This window comes from Carassius carassius, chromosome 20, assembly GCF_963082965.1.
Source record: "Carassius carassius chromosome 20, fCarCar2.1, whole genome shotgun sequence".
Taxonomy (NCBI): domain Eukaryota; kingdom Metazoa; phylum Chordata; class Actinopteri; order Cypriniformes; family Cyprinidae; genus Carassius; species Carassius carassius.
Window position 1 is genome coordinate 13,012,818 of NC_081774.1, and position 26,042 is coordinate 13,038,859.

The 26,042-nt window shown below is 38.6% G+C and overlaps 2 protein-coding genes across 2 annotated transcripts; one reads left to right on the forward strand and one right to left on the reverse strand.

The window, feature by feature from the left end:
• The first annotated feature begins 2,214 nt into the window (after positions 1–2,214).
• Positions 2,215–6,285, forward strand: bfsp2 (beaded filament structural protein 2, phakinin). The gene is made up of 8 exons (XM_059501680.1): positions 2,215–2,761; positions 4,303–4,385; positions 4,500–4,656; positions 4,745–4,906; positions 5,331–5,459; positions 5,542–5,777; positions 5,932–6,008; positions 6,118–6,285. Exons 1-8 carry the CDS (start codon positions 2,333–2,335, stop codon positions 6,168–6,170), a joined length of 1,326 nt encoding a protein of 441 aa, XP_059357663.1. The 5' UTR covers positions 2,215–2,332; the 3' UTR covers positions 6,171–6,285.
• Positions 6,286–8,174: 1,889 nt separating this feature from the next.
• On the reverse strand, positions 8,175–25,460 carry klhl18 (kelch-like family member 18). The gene is made up of 10 exons (XM_059501681.1): positions 25,219–25,460; positions 14,400–14,530; positions 14,162–14,302; positions 12,206–12,404; positions 11,916–12,076; positions 11,183–11,319; positions 10,863–11,085; positions 10,584–10,688; positions 9,484–9,595; positions 8,175–9,329 (listed from the first exon to the last, which is right to left on the reverse strand). Exons 1-10 carry the CDS (start codon positions 25,351–25,353, stop codon positions 8,943–8,945), a joined length of 1,731 nt encoding a protein of 576 aa, XP_059357664.1. The 5' UTR covers positions 25,354–25,460; the 3' UTR covers positions 8,175–8,942.
• Between the last annotated feature and the right edge of the window lie 582 nt (positions 25,461–26,042).

Genomic DNA, 26,042 nt, shown 5'->3' on the forward strand with positions numbered 1-26,042 from the left:
GACAGGATGCATGTAAATAAGCAACAGAACTGTCCATTAAAGATGTAATTATAACAAGTGCTCCCAAAGCTTATTCTGCTACACTCTCAAAAGCATGTTCTTCTTCTTCTTCTTCTTCACAAAAAGAGTACATACTTTAAGGACGTAGTATAAGTAGGCGAATTAGGACGCAGCAACACATTCATGAATGAATCAATGATATGAACGAATCGGTTATTTGACTGATTCAATGAGTCACTAAAGACAGTTTGTTCTTGAACAAATCAGTGATTTGAACGAATCATTTGAATGAATAACTCATTCATGACTAAGTCACTGTCACTTTTCTCCACCTACTAGCATATCGATGTTAACCTGCGGAAAGAGTTATTAAAAAATCCCTACCACTAATGCACAGACGAGACATCCTGTAGTACAAAACAGTGAAAAGTCTGCTGGACTGAATGCTATACTAGCATACTCTATACTATCTTCATCTAAATTTATGTCTTTAAGACATAATATATTTGTTATAAGATATTTGTTTCTATGTTTTGCCAACTAGGTAACTAGGACACAAGCTCCAGTCTTTATCCAGAACACCTGAGAAGAGATGATGCTGTGGTGACCCAGCCCAGAGATTAAGGCCACCAGTTTGGCTTCGACAGCCTCTGAGAAGAGATGATGCTGACCCCTCAGAGGACCTCAGATGATGCTAACCCTGAATCAACAAACAGCACTAACAAATATTGCTACAAGTGTGACTGCATCATATAATAATTATTCATTATTAATAATATTAATAATGTTCATCGTCTGGCTGACTATGTCTTGTATTAATTTTTCTACAAATCCTGTCATACGTGTACAAACTGACAGTCACCACTTATAAGCTACTACTAAATATTGTAGTAACATAATTTTCTGTGAAGTTGCTTTGTAACGATTTGTATTGTAAAAAGCACTACACAAATAAACTTGAATTGAATTGAAAACTTGAATGTCTTAAAAAAATAAAAAAAAGTGGGGGCAGCTGTGGCCTAATGGTTAGAGAGCCAGACTAGTTACAAGAAGGTCGCTGGTTCAAGTCTCGGTGCAGGCAGTAGTTGTAGGTGGAGGGAGTGAATGAACAGCGCTCTCTTCTACCCTCAATACCCATGACTGAAGTGCCCTTGAGCAAGGTATTGAACCCCCAGTTGCTCCTACACACCTACTGCTCTAGGTGTGTGTGTGTGTGTGTGTGTGTGTGTGTGTGTGTGTGTGTGTGTGTGTGTGTGTGTGTGTGTGTGTGTGTGTGTGTGTGTGTGTGTGTGTGTGTGTGTGTGTGTGGGGGCACTTGTGGGTTAAATGCAGAGCACCAATTCCGAGTATGGGTTACCATACTTGGCAAATGTCACTACTTTCAAATAGTAGTAAGTCTACAAATAGTATTCAGTTGTAAGTAATAATAAGTAATTCAGTGCCATCAACTCTCTGCCTATCAGTTTTGAAGACAAACTGTTGACTATATAAGTAGACAAACACACATATCTACACGCCATGCCACAGCTACAACAGTGTTTAAACACAAAAGACTGAGGGTTTGAGCAGCTTGAGCAAGTGTAATGTTGCTATGTTTACTTTCTCAAGATAGGTTGTTGTTTATTTATTGTTTATTTGGATCTCCATTAGCCTCACTGACCATATAAATGCATTTTTTTTGTACCTGTGATTAAAAAAAAGAGATATAGGTGAATAACCTTATCACTTTCTCATGGGAAACAAATTCTGACTTAAATACATCTGCCACCGGCAAACAGGAAGAAGCGGTGAAGGTAACTTATCTTACTTATCAACTGCAAAATCATCTTGTGAAAGAATTAACTCTTTCTTTCTGTATTTCTTCATGTTTACTGCTGGTGACAGAACATTCTGTATTTCTTTTAAACACTCTTTTGTACAGTACAACACACACATGCACACATATATGCACACACACATACACACTCACACAGAATTGCTATCTTGGGTCATTGTGATAATAGTTTAATTTCCACACTGTCATTGTCAAACATAATCATACATACTGAGACGGACATACATAGAGCTTTCCTGAGAAGACCACTGTGCTGAGGCAGCCGAAAACGGCCTAACGGTGATGAACAAAGAGCAGTGACCAGCATCACCAGGTCTCTGTCACAATAGTCCTAAAAACAAAGAGCCTGCTTTCCAGAAGGCCTGAGCACAATAAAGAGGCATGCACTCTTAGCTGTTGCTGTTTAGCTGAAGGGAGGTCAGTGGATATTTACGCTTGTATTGTGGTCATGTCTATGGACTGATAGTGGACTGTCACTTAAAAAGCATCCGGACAGGAATGCCTCTGCCACGACGCCGGTCCTCCTTCCTGGGCCAGGCTGCTTCCGAGTGGCCCGGCGGTGTGGGCCACATGAGTGCAGCAGGCACCTCTGCGCCTCGGGGAGTGTTCGTAGGCATGGCTCCCACCGGAGGAACCAGCAGCCTGGGTACACGTGTGTCCCGCAGAGCTCTGGGCATCAACAGTGTGTTTTTGCATTGCCTTAGAAGCACCAGTGTTCCTGTGGTGACCCAGCCCAGAGATCAAGGCCACCAGTTTGGCTTCGACAGCCTCAATACGTGCCTCCTGGAGTACCGTGATAAAGTTCACGCTCTGGAGCAACTCAACCAACAGCTGGAGGAACAGATCAGACACTGCTTGGATCGGAAAGCCGTCAGTGCCGGGACATGGACTGGCCTGAAACAAGACTGGGAGGATGTTTATGTGCAGGTAGGAGGATGCTTCACAGGGTTGGATTAATACATCACACAGTTAAAAAAAATATATATTTTTTTCTAATGGAAATATTGTAAACATCTTTTAAACTTTTTTTTTTTTTTAAGATAAAGGTCTAGGATAAAGACAAAAGATAAATCTATCATGAATCTATTCTTTTTTTCCCCCAATAAAAATATCTTAGACTAAGTTCACTTTTCTTACCCCACTGACAATTTTTGAATTAAACATAAGTCTAACAAATAGAATATATCTTCAGTTTAATTTTCTTTTCTAATCCAATTAGCATGTTTTGTCTTTCTTAATTAGTAAGATGTATGGATTAATATATTGAATAAATTAAATAATATATTATATAAAATATAAAATTATATTAAATTTAATGCATTAATTTATTATTAATATTTAAAATTAATATATATTTTAAATGAACAGGGGTTTAAAATATAATGTTTAATAATTTAATATACTAAATTATTTTTCATTTATGTTAAATGTTTTTATATAAATAAATAAATAAATATATATATATATAGTATAGAGCAAAAGTTTGGAAACATTACTATTTTTAATGTTTTTGAAAGAAGTTTCTTCTGCTCATCAGGCCTGCATTTATTTGATCAAAAATACAGAAAAAAATGTAATATTGTGATATATTATTACAATTTAAAATAATTGTTTTAAAATTTATTATACTTTAAATTATCATTTATTTCTGTGATGCAAAGCTGAATTTTCAGGATCATTATCACATGATCCTTTAGAAATCATTCTAATATGATGATTCATTATCAAAGTTGGAAACAGTTCTGCTGCTTAATATTTTTTCAGAACATGTGATACTTTTTTAGGATACTTCGATGAATAAAAAGAAAAAAAAAGAAAAAAAAAAGAAGCTATGTTTTTAAAATAAAAATATTTTTTATAACAATATACACTACTGGTCAGTAATTTGGGGTCAGTAATTTTTTTTTCTTTCTTTTTTTTTTAAATAAAATCAATACTTTTATTCAGTAAGGATGTGTTAAATTGATAAAAAGTGATAGTAAAGAAAATATATTATTAGAATATATATTATTAGAATTTTTATTTTATTTGAATAAATGCAGTTCTTTTTAACCTTTTATTTATCAAATATATTAGACAGCAGAACTGTTTCCAACACTCATAATAAATCAGAATATTAGAATGATTTCTAAATGATCATGTGATAGACTGGATGTTACATGTGACACTGAAGGCTGGAGTAATGATGCTGAAAATTTAGCTTTGCATTACAGGAATAAATTATTTTTTAAAGTATATTCAAATAGAAAACTATTATTTTAAGTTGTAATAATATTTTACAATATTACTGTTTTTTCTGTATTTTTGATCAAATAAATGCAGGCTTGATGAGCAGAAGAAACTTCTTTCAAAAACATTAAAGATAGTAATGTTTCCAAACTTTTGGTCTGTTCTGTGTGTGTATATATATATATATATATATATATATATATACAGGTGTACAAACTAACCTATTTCTTCTTTCTCAGGTCAGTGAGGCTATCTTGGACAACGCTCGACTTATGCTCCAGACTGAGAATGTTCAAGCCAATGCAGAGGACTTTAAAGACAGGTTTGAGTGTGATTAAAATAGAGCAACAGATTTTAATCATTTCCCTTCCTTTTATCTGCATCAGCAGACTTCCATCATTTGGTCTGTAGTGTGATTCTATGCATAATCGTGTAGATATGAGAATGAGCAGCCGTTCCGTAAAGCAGTGGAAGAGGAAATTAACTCTCTGTACAAAGTCATTGATGATGCAAACCTGACCAGGGTGGACCTGGAGAATGAGATTGAGAGTATGAAGAATGAGCTGATGAATCTGGAGCAAAATCACATTGAGGTGAGATAAGACCAGGTCAACAACAGAACCCTCTTCGCGAGGGAGATGTTTCAGTGGTAAATTAGCATCTTCTTCTGCTCTTCTTCAGGATGTTAGAGTGCTCTACAAGCAGTTATCCGGCCATGAGGTTGATGAGCCAGATGCTCCCACTGAGAGCAGCCTGGACCAGATTCTAGCTTTTATCCGCTCCCACTGGGAGAAGGTCATTGAGAAGAACCGTGCTGAGACTGATGCCTACCTTGAGTGCAAGGTAAACCATTGAATATAAGCCTATATAGACTATTTTATCACACAGTACTCTGTAATACTTGATTCTAAATGTTTTTGCACAATGGCCATTTTTTCATTCCGTAGTTTCTTTCATCTGACATAAAATACTTTCAAAACATTCATTTTTCATTTAATACATTAAGTATCAGGAACTAACAGTGAACTAATGCAGGTTTACATCATTTATGAATCTTTTTCTTGAACACTAAATCTGCATATTAGAATGATTTCTGATGGATCATATGAGACTAAAGACTGGAGTAATGACCCGTTTTTACCATCAGGAATAAATGACATTTTATATGACAATAAAAAGCTTGTTACCTTGAATAATAATATTTCACAATAGTTCTATGTTTTATATTGTAATAACATTTTTATATTATATATTTGTGAATGTGCAGCAAGCTGACAGTGTGAAGAGTAAGCTGAGTCGAGAGGAGGAGGAGCTTGAGAGTCTGAAGACTGAGTGCAACGATGCTGAGTGCAAGATTCAGAGTCTGCAGGCCGAAACCGAATCTATAAGAGCTCTGGTAGAACAACCTTCTCAAAGCAAAGTTCATAAAGCACAACAGTATTCAATGCCATAGACTGAACTATGCATGATCCCTACAGAAAAGAGGCCTGGAGAATGCTCTCAACGACGCCAAGCACTGGCATGACATTGAGCTCCAGAACCTGGGCTCCGTTGTCGGAAGGCTGGAGGCTGAACTCAACGACGTCCGCGGTGACATCGAGCAGCAGCACCGTGACTATGGAACCTTACTCGACAATAAGATGAAGCTGGAGACTGAGATCGGAACATATCATGGAATCCTGGACGGAGAGGAAAGCAGATTCTACTCTTCAACGTAAGGCTTGTTTTCAATCTCCTTACTACAGGAGGACAAGACCGAAGAAGTCCTGACTCAAAAGTCTTAACTTCTTAGAAAGCCTCCCTAGATTCAGTTTCCATGATCCCAGACCGATCTCTCAGATATCTCACAATGTTCTCCTATACTGTAGGTTCCACAGTGGTTCTTCAGTCCCTGAGGGACGAACTGAGCCCACATCTGGACCACAAAACAGTCAGCAGACTGAAGGTACCGTTTCCATCTACAGAATATAGTTCTTAAATTATCTGATTGTATTGTGAGTAATAGGTTTAACATTAACAATGCAGATTAAACAAGTTTTGATGTTTTCTATCAGGTTCTAATGCTCCCGGTGCTCCAGAAGAAAGCAAGCTGGAATTATATATTTGATTCATCTTTGCAGAAAGCTTGATTTTCATTTGTTTCTCTTCACTTGTAATCTATAGACTACATGATTACTGTGCAGGTTAGAAATAAATAAAAATATAAGGCAAAAACTAAAGATGCACTCATAAATTATAGATTTTTATTGAGCATTTAGCTAAGATTTTATATTTAAAGACTAGCCTCTGAGATTCTATATTCTGGTCCTATGTGCTTATACCCTATTTGACTCCCACAGGTAGCAAAGCCAGAAATGATAGAGTGGGAAATACTAATAATTGACTATAGTCAAAACTGAAGCTCCTTAACAAGATAATAACACCTTGCGGTTATAATGACAAGTTACTATGAAACAGCCACTTAGACATTACTTCAAATCCATGTTATCGTTCTGAACTATCATTTTTTTGTTTAGGAAATCCTTAAATAGCAAGTTTACTACATGCATGAGAAAGAAAGAAAAAGATCAAAGCTATAACAAAAGTCAATAGGTGGCTGACATTTCTAGTACAAATACAAAACCATATTTAAAAAAAAAATTACTTTTACATTTTTTTCTTAATACTTAATTAAAAGTGCAGTCATGCAACATTTTATGAAATGACACTCTAGAATAGTATACTAAAATATAGTTGCATAAACAGATTTCCAACAGAAACTAAAAGATATTCATATTTAGGGTTATTCATTCAGCAGATACAGCAGATTTCATTTCTCTGGTCTCGTTGGGTCTCCAATGACAGAGAAGCATCCAGCACAGTGACGGGCCGGATTCTTTGTGTTCGCAGAACTGGCTCTTTTCAGACGAAATCCAAGACTGCTGACCCTCATGTCCTACAAACATCAGCATAGCTTAATATTCCACATACAAACAAATAAGTCTGATTATGTCACATCATAAACACTCTTCACACCTGGGAGTTTCCTAGTGTTACACTTTCTGATGGCTTTGGATCTGATGGTTGGATCAGTACAGGCATCTGTAAGACGAAAAACAAATGCAATACATCAGTAACAGTTAGTATTTTCAATACCAAACAGTTTTAATTATACACTTAGTTTTTTCTAAAAGAAAAAACAAGATTCTTATACCTTTTGAAGTGGCTCCACAGGAAAAGCAGCTGAGAGGTTCAGCACAGAGATAAGCAGCAACAGCAGCAGGGCTCTTTTCATGTCCCCAGTCATCTTCAGTCTCATACTAACAGCAAACAGACAAACGCCTGTTCAATTAAAACACCACTCAAAGGGTGGGACCCAAAGCTGTTGTGCGTCAGAGAAAATTACAGCACAGGGCCACATTGTGTCCTTAAAATCAATGTTTATTGAAGACTTTTAGGAATTACGTGAAAAAGAATATTTTAGTCCCACACAAAAGATCTCAGTTAATGCTGTTCCTTCTGGGCTTAATGGAAATGCTTTAAAAGGGTACAGGGCGAAAGACTGGATATTTGTCCCTGTTGAGCTCTCCCATCTCGAATGGAGGTAGCCGAGAAATATATACAAACACATACAGAGATGTGATCCATATATATATATATATATATATATATATATATTAGATTTCTGTAAAACGTAAACTTGATTCTCATTTATGTGACAAACTAACACGTGTAATGCTATAAAAAAAGAGGACAAATTACAGCTAATAATAAATTAAAAGTAGAAATACTGCATCACAATTGGAAGTTAATACAAATAAATCATCAGATATAATCAGCAAAGAAATGCAGTACTGGTAATATAAAAAGAAAATGAGAAACCGTGTTAAAAATTCACAGTCAGTAATTCTAATTTCAGACTTGTTATTTGAAATTAAAAGCATCAAGTTGAAAATGTATACGTCTATATAGTCAGAAAACATAATTTGGATATTTGTTGCACAAAACATGAGGGAATGTTCCATTTAAATCTTCGTGTGAAGCCACTATAGTGACTAATCCTGAAAGCACGGATCTGACAAGAGTCCTGCGTCAGTTTCACTCTCCCGGGTGTGTGTGCTGGTTCTCAAAAACACACAGGACAAATTAAAAGTAAAAGCAAGACGTGGGACTGGATGGGTGCACCACAACCCATCTATCCAGGACACAGAGCTGGTGATCGGTCATTCCCAAATTGAAAAAGATTGATGTTTTCTTTCAAATTTTAGAGAATACGAGTCAATAAAAAGTGGTGAAATCAAAACACAGTCCCATGTAAAGTGTAAATTCATGGCACATCTAGCAGATGGTTTTGCACAGACACATAAGAGGTCAGTTGCTCACATTAACTTTCCATTAATATCCCAAATAAAATACGATTAGTACATTCGAAGTAAGAAACCTTCTTGATTAGACTCTCCCAATTATGGCATGGGTTAACAGTGGTTAACTTTCTAGAAATCTCAATTGGCTTCCAGTTTAGAGGAACAAAAAATTACAAATATATATTATTATATGATGATATTCCCCAACAACTGATGGTTTAATGGGCCCACAATACCCACTGATCTGATAACAGTGCAAAAGTGTGGTTTTTAGCAGAAGTGTGCCCTATTTCCTGTAAATGTTTTCAAAGTATGTATGAATTCTATATTTGGTCATTAAAGGTGTACTGGTGTATCTGCTTTAGGCTTTTTCAAAAAAACAAAAAAAAAGCCTGAATGATAGTATCCTCTAATACAAACATGTGAACCAAGGGTCATGAAAGCATTTTGTAAGACCACACAGTACAAAAACCTGTTGTTGTTGTTTTCTTTTTAAATAATTAAAATGTCCTTATGGGCTGAGTGAGACTGTGGCTTTAAGCGGGCTGCAAGGGTATACAGCCCACCCCTACCCCACCTTCATGGCAAACCATTGGTGCCATAAACATCCAACGATTCGTTTCTGGGTCATACATCTCCAAAGAGCTGAGATTAGACTGTCCATCATAACCTCCCACTGCATAGAGTCGACCACAATTGGCCACCAGAGAAATGCGGCTGCGTCGAGTGTTCATGGCCACTAAGTGGCTCCACTGATCTGCTACTGAGCTGTACACCTCTGCTCCACTGAGGAACGCAGAGCCATCATAACCTCCTGCCACATACAGACTGCTGCCCAAGGCTGCGGCTCCGTGTCGACAGCGCTTGTTTATCATGGGAGCGACAGGATGCCATGATGCTGTGTGATGATTGTAGTACTCCACCTAGTGGCAGAAACATGAAACAGCAAGGTTATTTTTTCAAGCCCTATACAATTTTACAATGTCATATTGTAATATTTCGTAACATCTATCCTGAAAAGACCAGGAAAAACAACTGTGCTAACTGCATCCTGTAAACTGAAAGATGTTTACTTACCGTGTTGAAGATCTGTAGACCATCATGACCACCTGAGACATATATTCTGCCTTCAAATACAGTAACACCAGCAGCACTGCGGCTTGCACTCATTTCTGTAACTATCGTCCATCTGGTAACAAAAATGCATAAACACATGAAATCAGACGCATTTTGATTCCAAAGGAAGCTTCAATAATGCTGGGACAGGAAATAAACGAACAACTAAACGGATAGTTTAATAAACAGAAAAATAGGGCTGTTACAGGCCCAATACCAGTGAAAGTGATCTGTTATTGAACATGCCTTTACTTAAAACATGAAATATTAATATATTAATAAATTAAATTCTGAAAATAAATATGGCTTTTAATAAGTAAACACTTAAACCGTCAAGTAATCGGTTAGTAATACATTAATTTTACACATCCATTTTCTTAAAACATATAATAAGTATAAAAATGGTATATAATAAGAATATAGGTCCAAGTAGTAAATTAGTGATAAAATTAGGAACTGAAAAACTAATAATTAGCAAAAGAATAAATAATATTAACAGCATTATTATTAGATAGACAGTAACAAGCCTATTAGGCTGCATTTACATCTTGTATCTGCTCACATATTAAAGACTGTGTGATACAACCTTTTGAATTAAATATAGTTTGGCCAAGATTAAATGAGCATTTAATTATAGTGTCCTGTGTGGCAACAATTGCCAGGTTGTTGGCGCCCTCTGCAGGCTAGAAAGTGTATCCACAATCACTGTTACATTACAAGAAACGATTTCAATGGCAACTGATTTGTATGATGATGCTAACCTAAAAGTTATTATTAATGGTCTCTTTTACAATATAAAACCGCCTGATGGGCACACATATGATTACTTTATGCATTTTAAAATGTGTATTATGTGTTAGCATTTGTTAAATATGTATTAGTAAAAACATTTTAGATACTCTTGTCTCAATGTTATTATATAGTCTATGTATTTTAAGTTCTTCTTCTGATTTTTTTTCTTTACAAAATCTTATCCCTTCCTAATTACTTGATATACAAATTAATGTAAGGTGACAGCCTTACATTAACCCTGAATTTTTCTTGAAGAATGCATGACTTACCTGTCAGTCTCTGGAGAATAGCACTCAACAGAATTCAGTGAAGATTTGCCATCATATCCACCACACACATATATATGCCCATCAACTACGACTGTTCCCATTGCACTAATGCAGAACGGAGAGAAGAAATACCAAAAGCATCAGATATATATATATCAAACTTACCTAAAACTCTTTGCAAAACATTTAAAAAAAACTCCTCACTGAACAATTAAATAGCTTTCCAAAGAAAAAATATTACACTCTCATATTAAATATGACAATTTTAGGATTTCCTACCTGCGTTGAGTATTCATACTAGCGACTTTGGTCCATGTGTCAGTTTCTGGGTTGTAAACTTCTACAGTTCTAAGCCGTGATTGGCCGTCATAACCACCAATGGCATAAAGCAGCCCGTTCACGACAGCAACACCCACTCGACTGCGGGCTGTGCTCATAGGCTGGCATCGCTCCCAACAATTTCCAATTGGATCAAATACTTCCACAACATTTAATGAGTCACCTGTGCATAAAATATTGACTTAACAAAACCTGACACTGACATATTGCAGTAACTAGCGCTTGAGGTTTTTAAAAGGACAATGTGAAGAAATAGATACCAGCACTATTGAGACCCCCAACCGCATAGATTAAGCCTGCGATGGATGTGCAACATCTCTGTCGTGTCTTATAGGCTGGCAGATGTGGCCTTCGCTCTGGCATCAGATGGTAATCTTTCGCCTCATCGACAAGGTCCCTGTTAGGAGTAAAATTCAAATGCATCCCCAAAAATAATGAATCCCACATCCTTTCAAAAGTATTAATAAGAAACTGTCACATACAGTTAGTCAGCTCTAAAAATTTGCATTTTTATTATTACTATTATCTACATTTGGAAATGGAAACCAGTGACTCTCTTCAGAGATTCTGTGTTGAAAAATATGTTTTCTTTAGATTTGGATCTGCAAACATCCATTAGTGTCATATTTTGGACGTGTTTTGCCAAAAGGTCCAATTATTGACCATAGGTTATCTTAGAAAAAGGCATACCGTATTTTCCGGACTATAAGTCGCACTTCTTTTCATAGTTTGGCTGCTCCTGCGACTTATAGTCAGGTGCGACTTATTTATCAAAATTAATTTGACATGAACCAAGAGAAATGAACCCCTCTCGCGGCTGTAGACGGTAATGTTTTCTCTTGGTTCTTGGTTCTAAATAAATGCGACTTATAGTCCAGTGCGACTTATATATGTTTTTTCCCCTCGTCATGACCTATTTTTGGACTGATGCGACTTATACTTAGGTGCGACTTATAGTCTGAAAAAATACAGTATCTTATCTAAGAAACTTGCCTGCATTTGTGGCAGCAGCGTACAAGCTCATCTTGTTGGACTCGGTCAGCAAGGAACTGAGGTCGACATAGAGGCAGACGGGTTTTAGACATTAACTCTGGTAACCGTGACTCCCGATCTTCACGTGAATGCCGTACCCAAGCAAGTATGGCCTCAAACACCTACAAACAAGATCAGCATTTCTCTTTTATAATGTCTCAAAAGAAAATACCCAATGAAAATGTGGAATCTACACCCATTCATTCAGCAACATCCTTTCTTGCCATTACAATGTCTCCAGAGACTCTGACCTGCTCCTCTGCTTGGACGTTGAGCTCATCGCAGCCCACAAGCTCAAGCACCTCCTCCGGCCGAAGGGTCAGGAACTCCTCAGACATGGATACCTCAACAAAGTGCTGGTGAACAAAGCTGTTGGCTGCATCATAAAGTGTGGTGCACATCATAGTCTCTGCAAACTGCCGTACACCAAGGCAATTCTTTGGATGCAGCCTGTAAATCAGGAGCAAGTCAGAACAATGAATCCTCTGTGTAAGTGAAATGGATCACTTTAATAACATAACCTGAGAGAGTCCTGTGACAGATATTACATAATGGTCTGGTATGCTTTTCCCAAAAGCAACTATGTTCGAAATTTCTGTCATTACCAATTAAGTTCAGTGGAACTAGCAACCATAGTTACCAAGTAATGCTTTTGGAAAACGCACACCTGATTGTGATTGTCATGTTATCACTATTATTTAATATAATGTAAAAAAAAAAAAAAAATTATATATATATATATATATACACAGTACAGACCAAAAGTTTGGAAACATTACTATTTTTAATGTTTTTGAAAGAAGTTTCTTTTGCTCATCAAGCCTGCATTTATTTGATCAAAAATATAGAAAAGAAAATGTAAAATTGTGATATATTATTACAATTTAAAATAATTGTTTTTAAATTTATTATACTTTAAATTATCATTTATTTCTGTGATGCAAAGCTGAAGTTTTAGGATCATTATCACATGATCCTTTAGAAATTATTCTAATATGATGATTCATTATCAAAGTTGGAAACAGTTCTGCTGCTTAATATTTTTTCAGAACATGTGATACTTTTTTAGGATACTTTGATGAATAAAAAGAAAAAAAAAGGAAAGAAAGAAAAAGAAGCTATGTTTTTAAAATATAAATATTTTGTAATAACAAAATACACTACTGGTCAGTAATTTGGGGTCAGTGATTTTTTTTTCTTTCTTTTTTTTAAATAAAATCAATACTTTTATTCAGTAAGGATGTGTTAAATTGATAAAAAGTGATAGTAAAGAAAATATATTATTAGAATATTTATTATTAGAATTTTTTTTTTTTCTAATAAATGCAGTTCTTTTTAACCTTTTATTCATTTTTTTTATTCATGTTTCCAACACTCATAATAAATCAGAATATTAGAATGATTTCTAAATGATCATGTGATAGACTGGATGTTACATGTGACACTGAAGCTTGGAGTAATGATGCTGGAAATTCAGCTTTGCATCACAGGAATAAATTATTTTTTTTAAGTATATTCAAATAGAAAACTACTATTTTAAGTTGTAATAATATTTCACAATATTACTGTTTTTTCTGTATTTTTGATCAAATAAATGCAGGCTTGATGAGCAGAAGAAACTTCTTTCAAAAACATTAAAAACAGTAATGTTTCCAAACTTTTGGACTGTACTGTACTGTATGTATGTATATATATATATATATATATATATATATATATATATATATATATATATATATATATATATATATTAACATTTATTCATTTAATAGAAGTTAAAACAGTAAAATTGTGAAATATCACAATTTAAAGTAACTGATATAATTCATTTTTATATCTTATTCATTCCTGTGATGGCAAAGCTATATTTACAGTCTTCAGTGTCTAATGATCCTTCAGAAATCATTCTAATATGTTGTTTGGTGCTCAAGAAACATTTCTTCTTATTATAAATGTTGAAAACAGTTGCTTAATATTTTTGTGGGAATATATATTTTTCAGGATTCTTTGGTAAAAGAAAAGTTTTTCAATTATTTGAATTTAAATAATTGTAATTAATAATTGTAAACTTTTTTGAAACCGAAGTAGAAGTGTACTGTCACTGTTACAAGTGTACAAGTCAATGCATTCCAGCAGAGTGAAAATATTCATTTCTGTCTTGCCAAAATCTTACGGACCCTTTGGTCTTATGAAGAAATCAACTTTACCTCTGTTGTAAAAAAGAGCAGCAGGCATCTTTAACATTTTGAAGCTGCAGGAAACCGGCCCCTATCAGGAGGGCCTGGACGTTTTGTTGGTCTATGGCTATGTGTCCATTGTAGGCAAAGTTTATTAGGGCTTCAAGTGCACTGTTTAGAGGCAAAACAGAGATGAAATCTTTAATGCACATTTAAAAACAACAAAAAAACGAGTTCTCAGTTGTCCCTTTGAGGTTTGTATCTTCACCTGGGGTCCATGCCCTGCATGACGATCTCATCCTGTTTGCACTCCACCATGTCATTGGTGAACATGGCATGGAAGTATGGAATAGAAGCAGCAAGGACTATTCTGTGAGCACTGAATTTGTGCTCTCCCACCTGCATAAACACAGACAGAACAGATGCACGGATCTTGATCAGAAATCATCTCACATACACATAAAAGAAATCTCCTGGTTAAATGTTGATAATGACTGAGTCCCAGCTGAGAAATCTGAAACATTACCACCCAAATAAAAACTAATTATGACCATTCTCCAGACAACAGACAACAATTTCAATGAATAAAGAAGCAAATGTGAAATAATGGAGCAGTGAGCTAGATATCCAGAAAAAGGTGGATGCTGAAAGTGCACCATAATCCTCAGCATGATCTGTAGTATATGTCCTATAAGCCAGCTGTTAGTCAGTAAAGATATGTATACAGCAGGTCAGGTTTCATTTCCTGATGCTTCTCCTAATGCTGCTTTACACAGCAACATAAATATCACTATAAAACAAGGAGGCATCAGCAAACCACCTCGATTTTTATTCTGGTATAGAAATCTTTTCTGAAAGTTTGCCCTATTGATCACTGTATATTACATATTGTACATGCATATAATATACAATAGATATGAAATATCTATATTGTATACACACACATAAATATATACACATACACATTTAATGTTGCATTTTTAATTAATAAATCCTTTAAAAAATATTTTATATTATGGATCTCTTTTCTTTTACATTTTCATCCATGCAGTAATACTGATGCTTTTTTGTTCCTGCAATTAATGATGCATGCTTTATTTATGTGCTTCTGATCAATAAACCTTCTCTTGACTTGAAGTAGGCCTAATTTGGCATGTTATAAGGAACCTGAAGCAGTGGATCTCAACCTGGGAGCCGGGGCCCCCTGGGGCCTCCAGCACACTTCTAATGAGGTAACAAGATTGATTACAACAAGCTTTAAAATAAGCTAAAACGTCTAAAAGTGCAGATGTGAACTGGCATCTGTTTATTCCCTAATAATTTGGTCTTGGAAAACTTGTATGAGGGAATTTTAAAAGCACAGTATCTAGACCTGCAAAAAGTAACGGAAGTGTATTTTTATAGCTATAGCAAGACGTCAAATATTTGATTGTGTAGTGAAGGAGTGGATTTCCTGGATCACTATGGCCTTCATGAAATAGAAATACCAATATTAAGTTTATCTGTGCATGATTATTGATGAAGTTATAAGTCATTGTTTTTAAACTCATATATTGTTAGTGAATACAATTATTTACCTTATACTAGTAATAGTCACTAAAGTGAATCATGTCAATGGAATGTTTTTTCCCTTGTTCGTGAGAAGCTTCTTCCTTTGCTAACTCCTTTTTACTCCTCTCAGGTTAAAGGTCTCTGTATGTATACATCACAGAATGCAGGGCCTTTCGTCTACCTGATCAATGTGTATTCAGAATATTTAAGTTGTTTTCTATGTCTGTATATTACAGAAGGGAAGATGTGTATTGTTTGAGTTTCTCACCTCTCTCCCTTTGAGAAACTGCACCCATTGTCTGTGTCAGTACTTAGTAAGTAGATAAGGGATTCTCTATGTATGTGTGATGGTATCGGTCTGTTGCAGAAGCAGTCTCCAGGGAGAGTCAGGATGACACCAAGGGAGAGAATATATGAAGATCTTTACACAAAGATGGAGACATATGTCTGGGAAGCAACACGTTGCATGCAAACTTTAATCTCATCACTAGACTTGTGCCGGTATTTGGTAATGCGATATATCACGGTAATGAATATGCACGATATTGTTATCATGGGCACTTCTAAATATCACAAATAATTATATATTACAAATTATTCAGAATTCAGACTCATTCACTCTCTGACAGCAGATGGCGCTAAACTACAGAAAAAAGCAGCCTTTACTTTGGAAACCTCATAAATAAGCAGCTTAATAATTTTAAATAGCCATTCAAATTTGTGCATTTGCTATGATGTTCATCACAGTGTCAAATACTTAAGTATTAAGACTTAATAGGCTATTTTAATCTGGACTACAACATGCCATAGATATAGTTTGAAAGTGTTTTGATTTTTTATTGTTAATTCACATTTTACATCAGGGCTTCATTTTTAACATTAGTTAATAAACTGGTTAACAAACTGCTAATGAAAAATTCATCTGAACATTCATTTATCTTAGGTATTCCAATATTTAATAACACATTGTTAAAATGTAAAGTTGTAACTGTATTATTTAATGAGCTAACATGAACTAAGACTTTTTTAACAAAGATTAATAACTTCTGTATCAAATGTAGCTATTGCTTAACGTGAATGTTAATGGTTAACTAATGAGATTGTAAAGTGTTACCTATGGGTCTTTATAGTTTTAACTTTATATATATCTGTATTGCTTTATTTAAATGTTATTTGTTATTTAACCTATTATACTATATTATACAATATTTTTTACTAAATTTCAATACCGTGATAATACCTTTTACCGTGATAAAAGCATGAGCAATTAAACGCAACAGGAAAATTTGATACCGGCATATCCCTACTCGTCACCTGAATAACTTTTGTCAATATGCTTTTAACTTTATGTACATCTGTTAAGATTTTTGAGCCAATCAAAATTCTCTTTACCGAAGGACGTAGTTAAGAGACCTTCTGTTAGAGTATAATTGCTGCTGTGTTGAGAATACATGCAGAGGGTGGCCTACGAACTCCTCCTCGAGTACTGAAGCTGACTTCTGCTGATGAAACTGCAAACTATTTTTTTCAATAATTTTATTTTTTTTTCAGTTTATTGCATCTCTGACTCCTGGTCTTTATTTATCATACCTGGTCTTTGGGTTTAACTATAAATTCCCCTACAGTAGAAATAACAGAATGCAATTATTGCAATTTTACCTATTCATTATTATTTTACTAACTTACTCGTTTAACACATTACCAACTCCTAGTTTCTGTAAATAAAGATGTACCAGAAATATCTTAGTCTACAAGGGTACATAGCCTTCGAAAGTTGTCTGGGCCCTTGGTTTAAAAAAGGTTGAGAACCACGGATGTAAAGAACTTATAGACACAGTATTAATGTGCTTTCTGTATCCGAGTAGGGCTGCAACTAACGATTATTTTGATAATCGATTAATCTGTCGATTATTTTTACGATTAATCGGTTTATGTACTTATATTTTAGTTTTTTCCATCCCCCCCCCCCCCCCCCAAGTAAATTATTAATAAAGGGTCTTTATCATTCAGCATAGATTTTTAAGAGATTTTAACCATTTTGCATTGTCATATCCTCATCAAAAATATACCTGGAGTTGTTTTATTATGTGTTAGTAATCCTTTTGTTGAACTCTTCTGCAATCAAAACACTGACCCATACTCTAGCAAATTTCACAAGGAGATTTCAAATAATGTTTTCACCATGGCAGTCCTTAGAGCTCCTAATGTAGTTTAACATCCCGAACGAAGCTTATTAAGGAATCTTTCAGAACATATTTTCACGAAGAATAAGGATAAAACAGAATAAAATTGCAGTGCGTTGTATTTTATTATTTACTGGGAAACAGCTTTATAGCTTATGCTGTGAAATTGTAAACAATCCTTCGAATAAAGTGCCAATGGCATGAAACCTGAATGGAACTCACAATTTAAAGTAAAATCCATCAGAAGGTTGTCCGGAAAAAAAAAAAAAATCGGACACACACAAAAAACCTGCTGTGTGAAAAAGAGCAGTGAATACTTAGAAAAAAAAGTGCATTTTAAATATCTTTAAACATTTACCTCTCTCATTCAGTCATAATTAGGCTGCACGACTGAATTATGAACTGGTAAACGACAAACTGATCACAGAACATGTTTGTAAAGCTTTAAATGTTAACTGTTAAAAAGCAATGTTACCAGCTTTTACGACTAAACCTTTGCAAACAACATTGTACTGGAGAATCTGCACAAATAAAAGTCTTAGGGTCCGTTCACATATCGCACCTAAAAACGCGTGGAAAACGCTAGGCGCACCGCTTTCTCCTTCTTTCCAAAGCGCTCAGGCAGAAGCGCCCCTGAGGCGTCTGCCTTTGCTAAGCAACCATGACGTGCTCTCCTTGAAGACGTGGAAATTTCAGCAAAGGATAAATGGATTTGCAGCTCTAAAAATCGCTTGCAGTAGCTCTGCTACTAAATTTATTTCAAAATGGAAATCCATATACAGCTATGATCAGCTGTTCCCTTTATCTTGGCTGAGCTTTAAACGTTGTTACGGGAAAGGATGAAGCTGATTATTTAGTTATTTAGTTAGTCACATGACCCGCGGTGCGCTTGCCGCATTCTGAAAAGTTGAGATGTTTTTAATTCCCTTTCATAGGTCACTTCGATGCTGCGGTGACGTCACCACGTATGGGAACACCTTCGGTGTGACGAATGTCTGAAGCCCTATACCATCCCGCCAATCTTATTGGCCAAATAGCGCGTGGCACCGCCCAGCATGCGTAAGCATATATATACCTGGTGCCGCGCACCATTTACCTCAGATTTCATTCCTTCAGTACGAAGCAAATCTTCTGTGTCCTATTATCTCGCGTTCTCAGCGGTCATCTACGAGCAGTATACTCCTCTCCACGGACGCGATGAGTCAACGAAAGGTAAGAGCCGTATGATGGGTTATCACGAGGAGGCTTGGCCCGATGTTATCTTGTTGGATTGAATCCTGCCGTGGATACGCTTCAGGATTATATACAACGAAACGCAGCGAGTTTGACGCACACGCTTTTCTTCATGTTAATATGCCAGGGACTATGCCCTTCACTGAGAGTGCTGTTAGACTGCTAATGCACATCTACCCTCTCACTGCAGTCCCCGTACTCTAACTTTGACTGTCTCGCAGCAAGGGCACCTCGAGCGTCATTGAACTGAGCTATCATTCGCGCGCCCCCTCAGACACTCTGCACAATCCAGTCTTCAGAGTTTCAGGGACGGCGCGGAGGCTGGCAAAGATGGCCAGCGTATGAGTTCACACAGCCGCCGCGTTCTCGCTAGCGGGGTGGCCCGATGTTTATCTTGTTGGATTAAATCCTGCCGTGGATACGCTTCAGGATTATACACAACGAAACGCAGCGAATGTGACGCATGCGTTTTTCCCTCATGTTTGCCTAGGACTGTGCCCGCCTCCGGAGAGCGCTGTTGGACTGCCAATGCACATCTAAGCCTCTCACTGCAGTTTCCACACTCTAACATTTGACTGTCTCGCAGCAAGGGCACCTCGAGCGTCATTTAACTGAGCTATCATTTGAGCACCCCCTCAGACACTCCGCACAATCCAGCCTTCAGAGTTTGAGGGACGGCGCGGAGGCTGGCAAAGATGGCCAGCGGATGACGGTTCACACGGCCACCGCGTTCTCGCTAGCGGCGTGGCCCGATGTTTACCTTGTTGGATTAAATCCTGCCGTGGATACGCTTCAGGATTATACACAATGAAACGCAGCGAGTTTGATGCATGCGTTTCCTTCATGTTCTCTAACATAGACTGTCTCGCAGCAAAGGCACCTCGAGCGTCATTGAACTAAGCTCTCATTCGCGCGCCCCCTCAGACACTCTGCATAATCCAGCCTTCAGAGTTTGAGGGGCGGCGCGGAGGCTGGCAAAGATGGCCAGCGTATGACGGTTCACACAGCCGCCGCGTTCTCGCTAGCGGCGTGGCCCGATGTTTATCTTGTTGGATTATATCCTGCCGTGGATACGCTTCAGGATTATACACAACGAAACGCAGCAAATTTGATGCATGCGTTTTCCTTCATGTTCTCTAACATTGACTGTCTCGCAGCAAAGGCACCTCGAGCGTCATTGAACTAAGCTCTCATTCTCGCGCCCCCTCAGACACTCTGCATAATCCAGCCTTCAGAGTTTGAGGGACGGCGCGGAGGCTGGCAAAGATGGCCAGCGTATGACGGTTCACACAGCCGCCGCGTTCTCGCTAGCGGCGTGGCCCGATGTTTATCTTGTTGGATTATATCCTGCCGTGGATACGCTTCAGGATTATACACAACGAAACGCAGCTAGTTTGATGCATGCGTTTTCCTTCATGTTCTCTAACATTGACTGTCTCGCAGCAAAGGCACCTCGAGCGTCATTGAACTAAGCTCTCATTCGCGCGCCCCCCTCAGACACTCTGCACAATTCAGCCTTCAGAGTTTGAGGGACGGCGCGGAGGCTGGCAAAGATGGCCAGTGTATGACGGCTCACACAGCTCCCGCGTTCTCGCTAGCAGCGTGGCCCAATGTTTATCTTGTTGGATTAAATCCTGCCGTGGATACGCTTCAGGATTATACACAACGAAACTCAGCGAGTTTGACGCTTGCGTTTTTCCTTAATGTTTGCCAGGGACTGTGCCCTCCACCAGAGAGTGCTGTTGGATTGCTATGCACATCTAACCCTCTCACTGCAGTCCCCACACTCTACATTGTCTGCCTCGCAGCAGACGGTGCTTCGAGCAGCATTGGATTGAGCTGTAATGCCAAACGTTCCCTCAGACACTCTGCGCAATCCAGCTTTCAGAATTCGAGGGGCGATTCAAGGGTCCTGCACAGACCACCCATTTATGATGGCTCGCACAGCCGCCGTTTTTCGCTAGCGGCAAAGCCCGATGTTCAATCTGTTGGCCTAATTCCTACCGTGGACACGTTTCAGGATTATACACAACGAGACGCAACGGCTCTTATACATACACTTCCCCTGTGTTCCCCGGACATTTTAACATGTATGACAGCGTTGCAGGAAGCGGAAATTTTGAGACCGCTAGTATGGTCTCGGGCCGTGTGTGAACGCTTGCCCGACATTTCTCTATGGGTGTTACGCATGATTTGTCACGGATACACCATTCAGTTTCAATAAGGCCCGCCTCCTTCCCGCAGAATTCTTTCCACGGTGGCAAAGCCGATGGAAATAGCGGTGCTGCGACAGGAGATGTCAACTCTGCTGAGCAAAGGGGCTATAGAGGAAGTACACCCCTCTCAGATGGAGGCGGGGGTTTTTTACAGCCGTCATTTTGTGGTAAAAAAAAAAAAAAAACACGGCAGATTACGACCCATTCTGGATTTACACCATCTGAATCTTGCACTCAGGCTGAGGAAATTCAAGATTTTAATGATCATCAGGAGACTCAGGAAGTTCCTCAGATTCGCTTTAGAGAGCAAAGCTTATCAGTACTTCTCAAAGTGCATGGATGGATCTCTGGCCCCGTTGCGGCCCCAGGGCGTTCGTGTTTGAACTATTTTAGGCGATTGGCTGGTGTTTAGCGCAATCACAGACTCAAGCACACTCTCATGGGGATCTTGTGCTGAATCATTTAACAGCCTGGGCTTACGCATGGAATGGTTCACCCCGTTGTCTCCGCATCGGACGATTCCGGTGACACGGCGATGTGTGATGTCGCTAAAACTATGTATGTCAACCGAATTCTCCTGACCGGAGTCCTGCTGGGGATTTGCGCTTCCCAAGAGACTGTCACGACGGATGCGTCTTTGACCGACTGGGGAGCTGTTTGTCAAGGGAGTTGGCACATAAACAGGTTGGAATTACTGGCTGTTTTTCTGGCTCTCCAGTATTTCTCGAATCTGCTGATCGGCCTTTATGTGCTGCTCAGATCAGACAACACAGCGGTTGTGTCATACCTGAATCATCAGAGAGGATTATGCTCTCGCCCCCTGTGCAGGCTGGCGAAACATGTTCTTTGATTTCAGAACTAAATTCTATCGATCCGAGCTGTTCATGTCCCCGGACGTTGGACTTTGGAGCGAATTTGCTATCCAGGCAGACTCTGGAGCAAGCGGAGTGGGGATTGCACCCCCAAACGGTGAGTCTACTATGGCAGATTTTCGGGGAAGCGAAGTGGAATTGTTTGCTTCAAACATGACTACGCATTACCCGCTTTGGTTCTCCCTATGCCCTCCAGCACCCCTGGGCTTGGATGCATTAGCCCACAACTGGCCCAGGACCAGTTTGTACACGTTTTTCCCCGATCTGTCTGATTTCGGCGGTATTATGCAGAATACGGGTGGACAGGGTGGAACAGCTGCTGCTGGTGGCTCCGCGGTGGCACACACACAGCCGTGGTTTGTGGATCTGATCAATCTGTTAGCGGGCTCTCCATGGGAGATTCCCCTCAGACAGGATTTATTATCACAAGCACAGGGACTGATTTGGCACCCGAGGCCAGATCTATGGAATCTGTGGGTGTGGCCTCTGAGCGGAGTGAGTTCATATGTCCCGGTCTTTCTGCTGAAACTACCGAGACTATACTGAATTCTAGAGCAGCTTCTACGAGAAGCTTATATGCTTTCAAGTGGAGACTGTTTACGGCCTGGTGTGAAACTCATAATATGGATCCAGTTTACTGCCCAGTGGCGTCAGTACTGGAGTTCCTTCAGGAACGTATTTCGGATGGAGTGACACCAGCTACCCTAAGGTTTACGTGGCAGCTATTCAGCTTACCACGAATATATAAATGGTGCCTCAGTGGGCCGTCATCCACTGTTTCTCGTTCATACAGGGTGCGCGACGGCTGAGGCCTTTCCGCCCCGTGCGGGTTCCTTCATGGTTTTTCCATTGTGTTGCATGGTTTATCAGGGCATCTGTTGAGCCCTTGGAATTTGTTCCGGATAAATCCTGACTTTTATAGCACAGATTCTGTGGAAGTGTTGTTGCGACCAAGGCCTAATTATGTCCCTAGGTCGCATCTATCCCTTTCGCTTTCATCAGGTGGTCCTGGAGGCTTTTTCTCCTGCTGCGGCGGAGTCTGGGGATCTAAGTCTTTGCCCTGTGAGAGCGTTAAAGACTTATGTGGATCGTACTGCCCCATGGCGTGAGTCTGACCAGCTGTTTGTCTGTTTTGGACATAAGAATAAGGCCATGCAGTTACGAAACAGCGCATTCCCCATTGGCTGATGGAGGCTATTTCCTTGGCCTATGAGGCGCGCGGGCTCGCTTCGCCCTTAGGAGTAAAAGGTCATTCCACGAGAGCTGTGGCTTCTTCTCAAGCCTTTCTCAGTGGATCTTCTATGGATGATATCTGTGCTGCGGCAGGCTGGTCCTCACCGAGCACTTTTATCAGGTCTTACAGTCTGGATGTGAGGATGGCTCCTGGCTCCCGGGTTCTCTCCGCTTGAGCAGATGCTTCCTTGGATCCAAGCTATCAGGTACGTCAGGCGTGATGGTATAGCGTTCCCATACGTGGTGACGTCACCGCAGCATCGAAGTGACCTATGAAAGGGAACATCTCGGTTACGTATGTAACCTTGGTTCCCTGAATAGGGAACGAGATGCTGCGGTTCTGGCCGTGCCATAGCTTTCTTCTTCTTCTTCGTCATGAAATCTGAGGTAAATGGCGCGCGGCACCAGGTATATATATGCTTACGCATGCTGGGCGGTGCCACGCGCTATTTGGCCAATAAGATTGGCGGGATGGTATAGGGCTTCAGACATTTGTCACACCGAAGGTGTTCCCATATGTGGTGACGTCACCGCAGCATCTTGTTCCCTATTCAGGGAACCAAGGTTACATACGTAACCGAGATGCTCTATGCGTTGCGGACGCGCCTGGAAAAACGGGCGCGACGCGACCGCATCGCTTCCATTATGAGCGCGCATACTGCGCGCCTACATTGGAAATAACGATCATGAGCGCGCAAAATACGCGATATGTGAACGTCCCCTTAAACAGTTCAGTAGTGCAGAGTTTACAGGTTAATCTTCTTTTTTGAAGGCTCAAAGTAAAGTACTCCCACATCCCGCTGAATGCTGCAGAGACGCTGTTTCGGGAAGCATGTGACATAAAACGAGGCCAGCTATTGGCTATTCGCTACTTCTCCTGTTGTACTGGCTGAGTAAAACCTCCGGTGGCTCATTACTGCCACACTTTGGTCACCGCAGATTTGAAATATGCCCGAAATGAGCCGCTTACGGCAAATAAGTTATTTAGCAACGAATCGATGACTAAATTAGTTGACAACTATTTTAATAATCGATTTTAATCGATTAAATCGATTCGTTGTTTCAGCTCTATATCCGAGTCTGACTGTTAAACAATTTACAAATATATTTTAAATAGAACTGATAACAAACTGCGAGCAATATTACAAAAAACATTCACTTTAAATCGTCAGTTTAAATAATTATGTAAAATAGAAAAATAATAATAACTTAATAAAAATAATTTTAAAAAATTTTATAAAATAAAATTTAATAAAAAAATTAAAATGCCAGCGATAGAAACTGTTGTTTAAAGTAAGTCAAACAGATTAAGATATGTTGGCTGTCGCAGGTGTTTCTATTAAACTCAGCCTGACAATATAGTTAAACATTAAACATAAGGAAGTGACAACTTCTTAACAGACCATGAAAGGCGAACTGACAACCAAAGTCGTTTAAAAAATATGCAGGTTATAATAATAACAGCAATAACAGTAGAATATATTGTTACTCCTCCGTGTTTTACTAGTTTATAACATACAGTTCATGTGCAGCTGATGAGGATGGTAGCTGCACATGCTAACTAAACAACACTAGAATAACAACTCGCTTTACAACTGATACAAAATATACAAAAATCTATTTTAAGAGCCATCTGCAATGACACACATTAACAAACGAGCTGACAAGCTGGAACATTACAGCTCTTTCTTCTGCTAACAGTGTCTGTACTTCACTAGCCTCTCCCAATGCTGACAGCCCATTGCTACTTGGTTAGCATTTCACTAGCAAATTAACCCTAACAAAGAAAAGCACAGTACTTTTAGGGTAACGTCACACAGTTTCCCTTGTCGTCGGATCTCCTCCATCACTGCGTATCCACGAGCGGGCAAATCGCCAACAGAAAAATGCATCAAATCTTCTAATTCTTCGAAAATCGTGTCACCCATCGTCATTGATGGACTGGAAACGACACTTTTTGTCCAAACCGAGACGCCGTAGCTTGAGCTGTATGAGTGGCAGCCCTCCACTGGCGGTGTCAGTTCCCTTTCATGCAGGGGTCACATACAGCTCTAAAAAGATTTATATGGATGTACTGGTCTTATTCGTGTGATTCACATGTACATCACGGCTTATGTTGAGTTTAGACTACAAACCAGACTACAGTCCCTCACAGAAATCCACGTGACAAGAAGATACTGGCTGAATTCGAATATACTAGGCTACAGTTTCTGCTATATAAAGATAGTCTTTTAGGTCAGTATTTAGCTAGTATAAAGCAAAGGACAGATGAGTTATAACATGTTTGGACTATAAAACGAAGGGTTTTTTCAGTCACACAAGTATCTGATTGTTGTGTAAATTAGTTAAGTTAGGCTATACAATTTTAGCTTGCAGGTAGGTCTCTTGAATCATCTTGGAGACTTTGCCACAGTTCTTCTAGATTTAGTCTGTCTCAGTTTGTTCAGTTTCATGTCATTCTAGACAGACAGGAGATGATGAAATCAGAGTCCATATTCACAAACAAAATGATCTTACCGCTAAGAGTTCTACTAAATACAGTAGTAGTGAAAGTTTTTAGCTTAGAGTTTTCTGCAATTAGAAAACTCTAAGCTAAAATTAATAGACTATTCTTAAATAAATA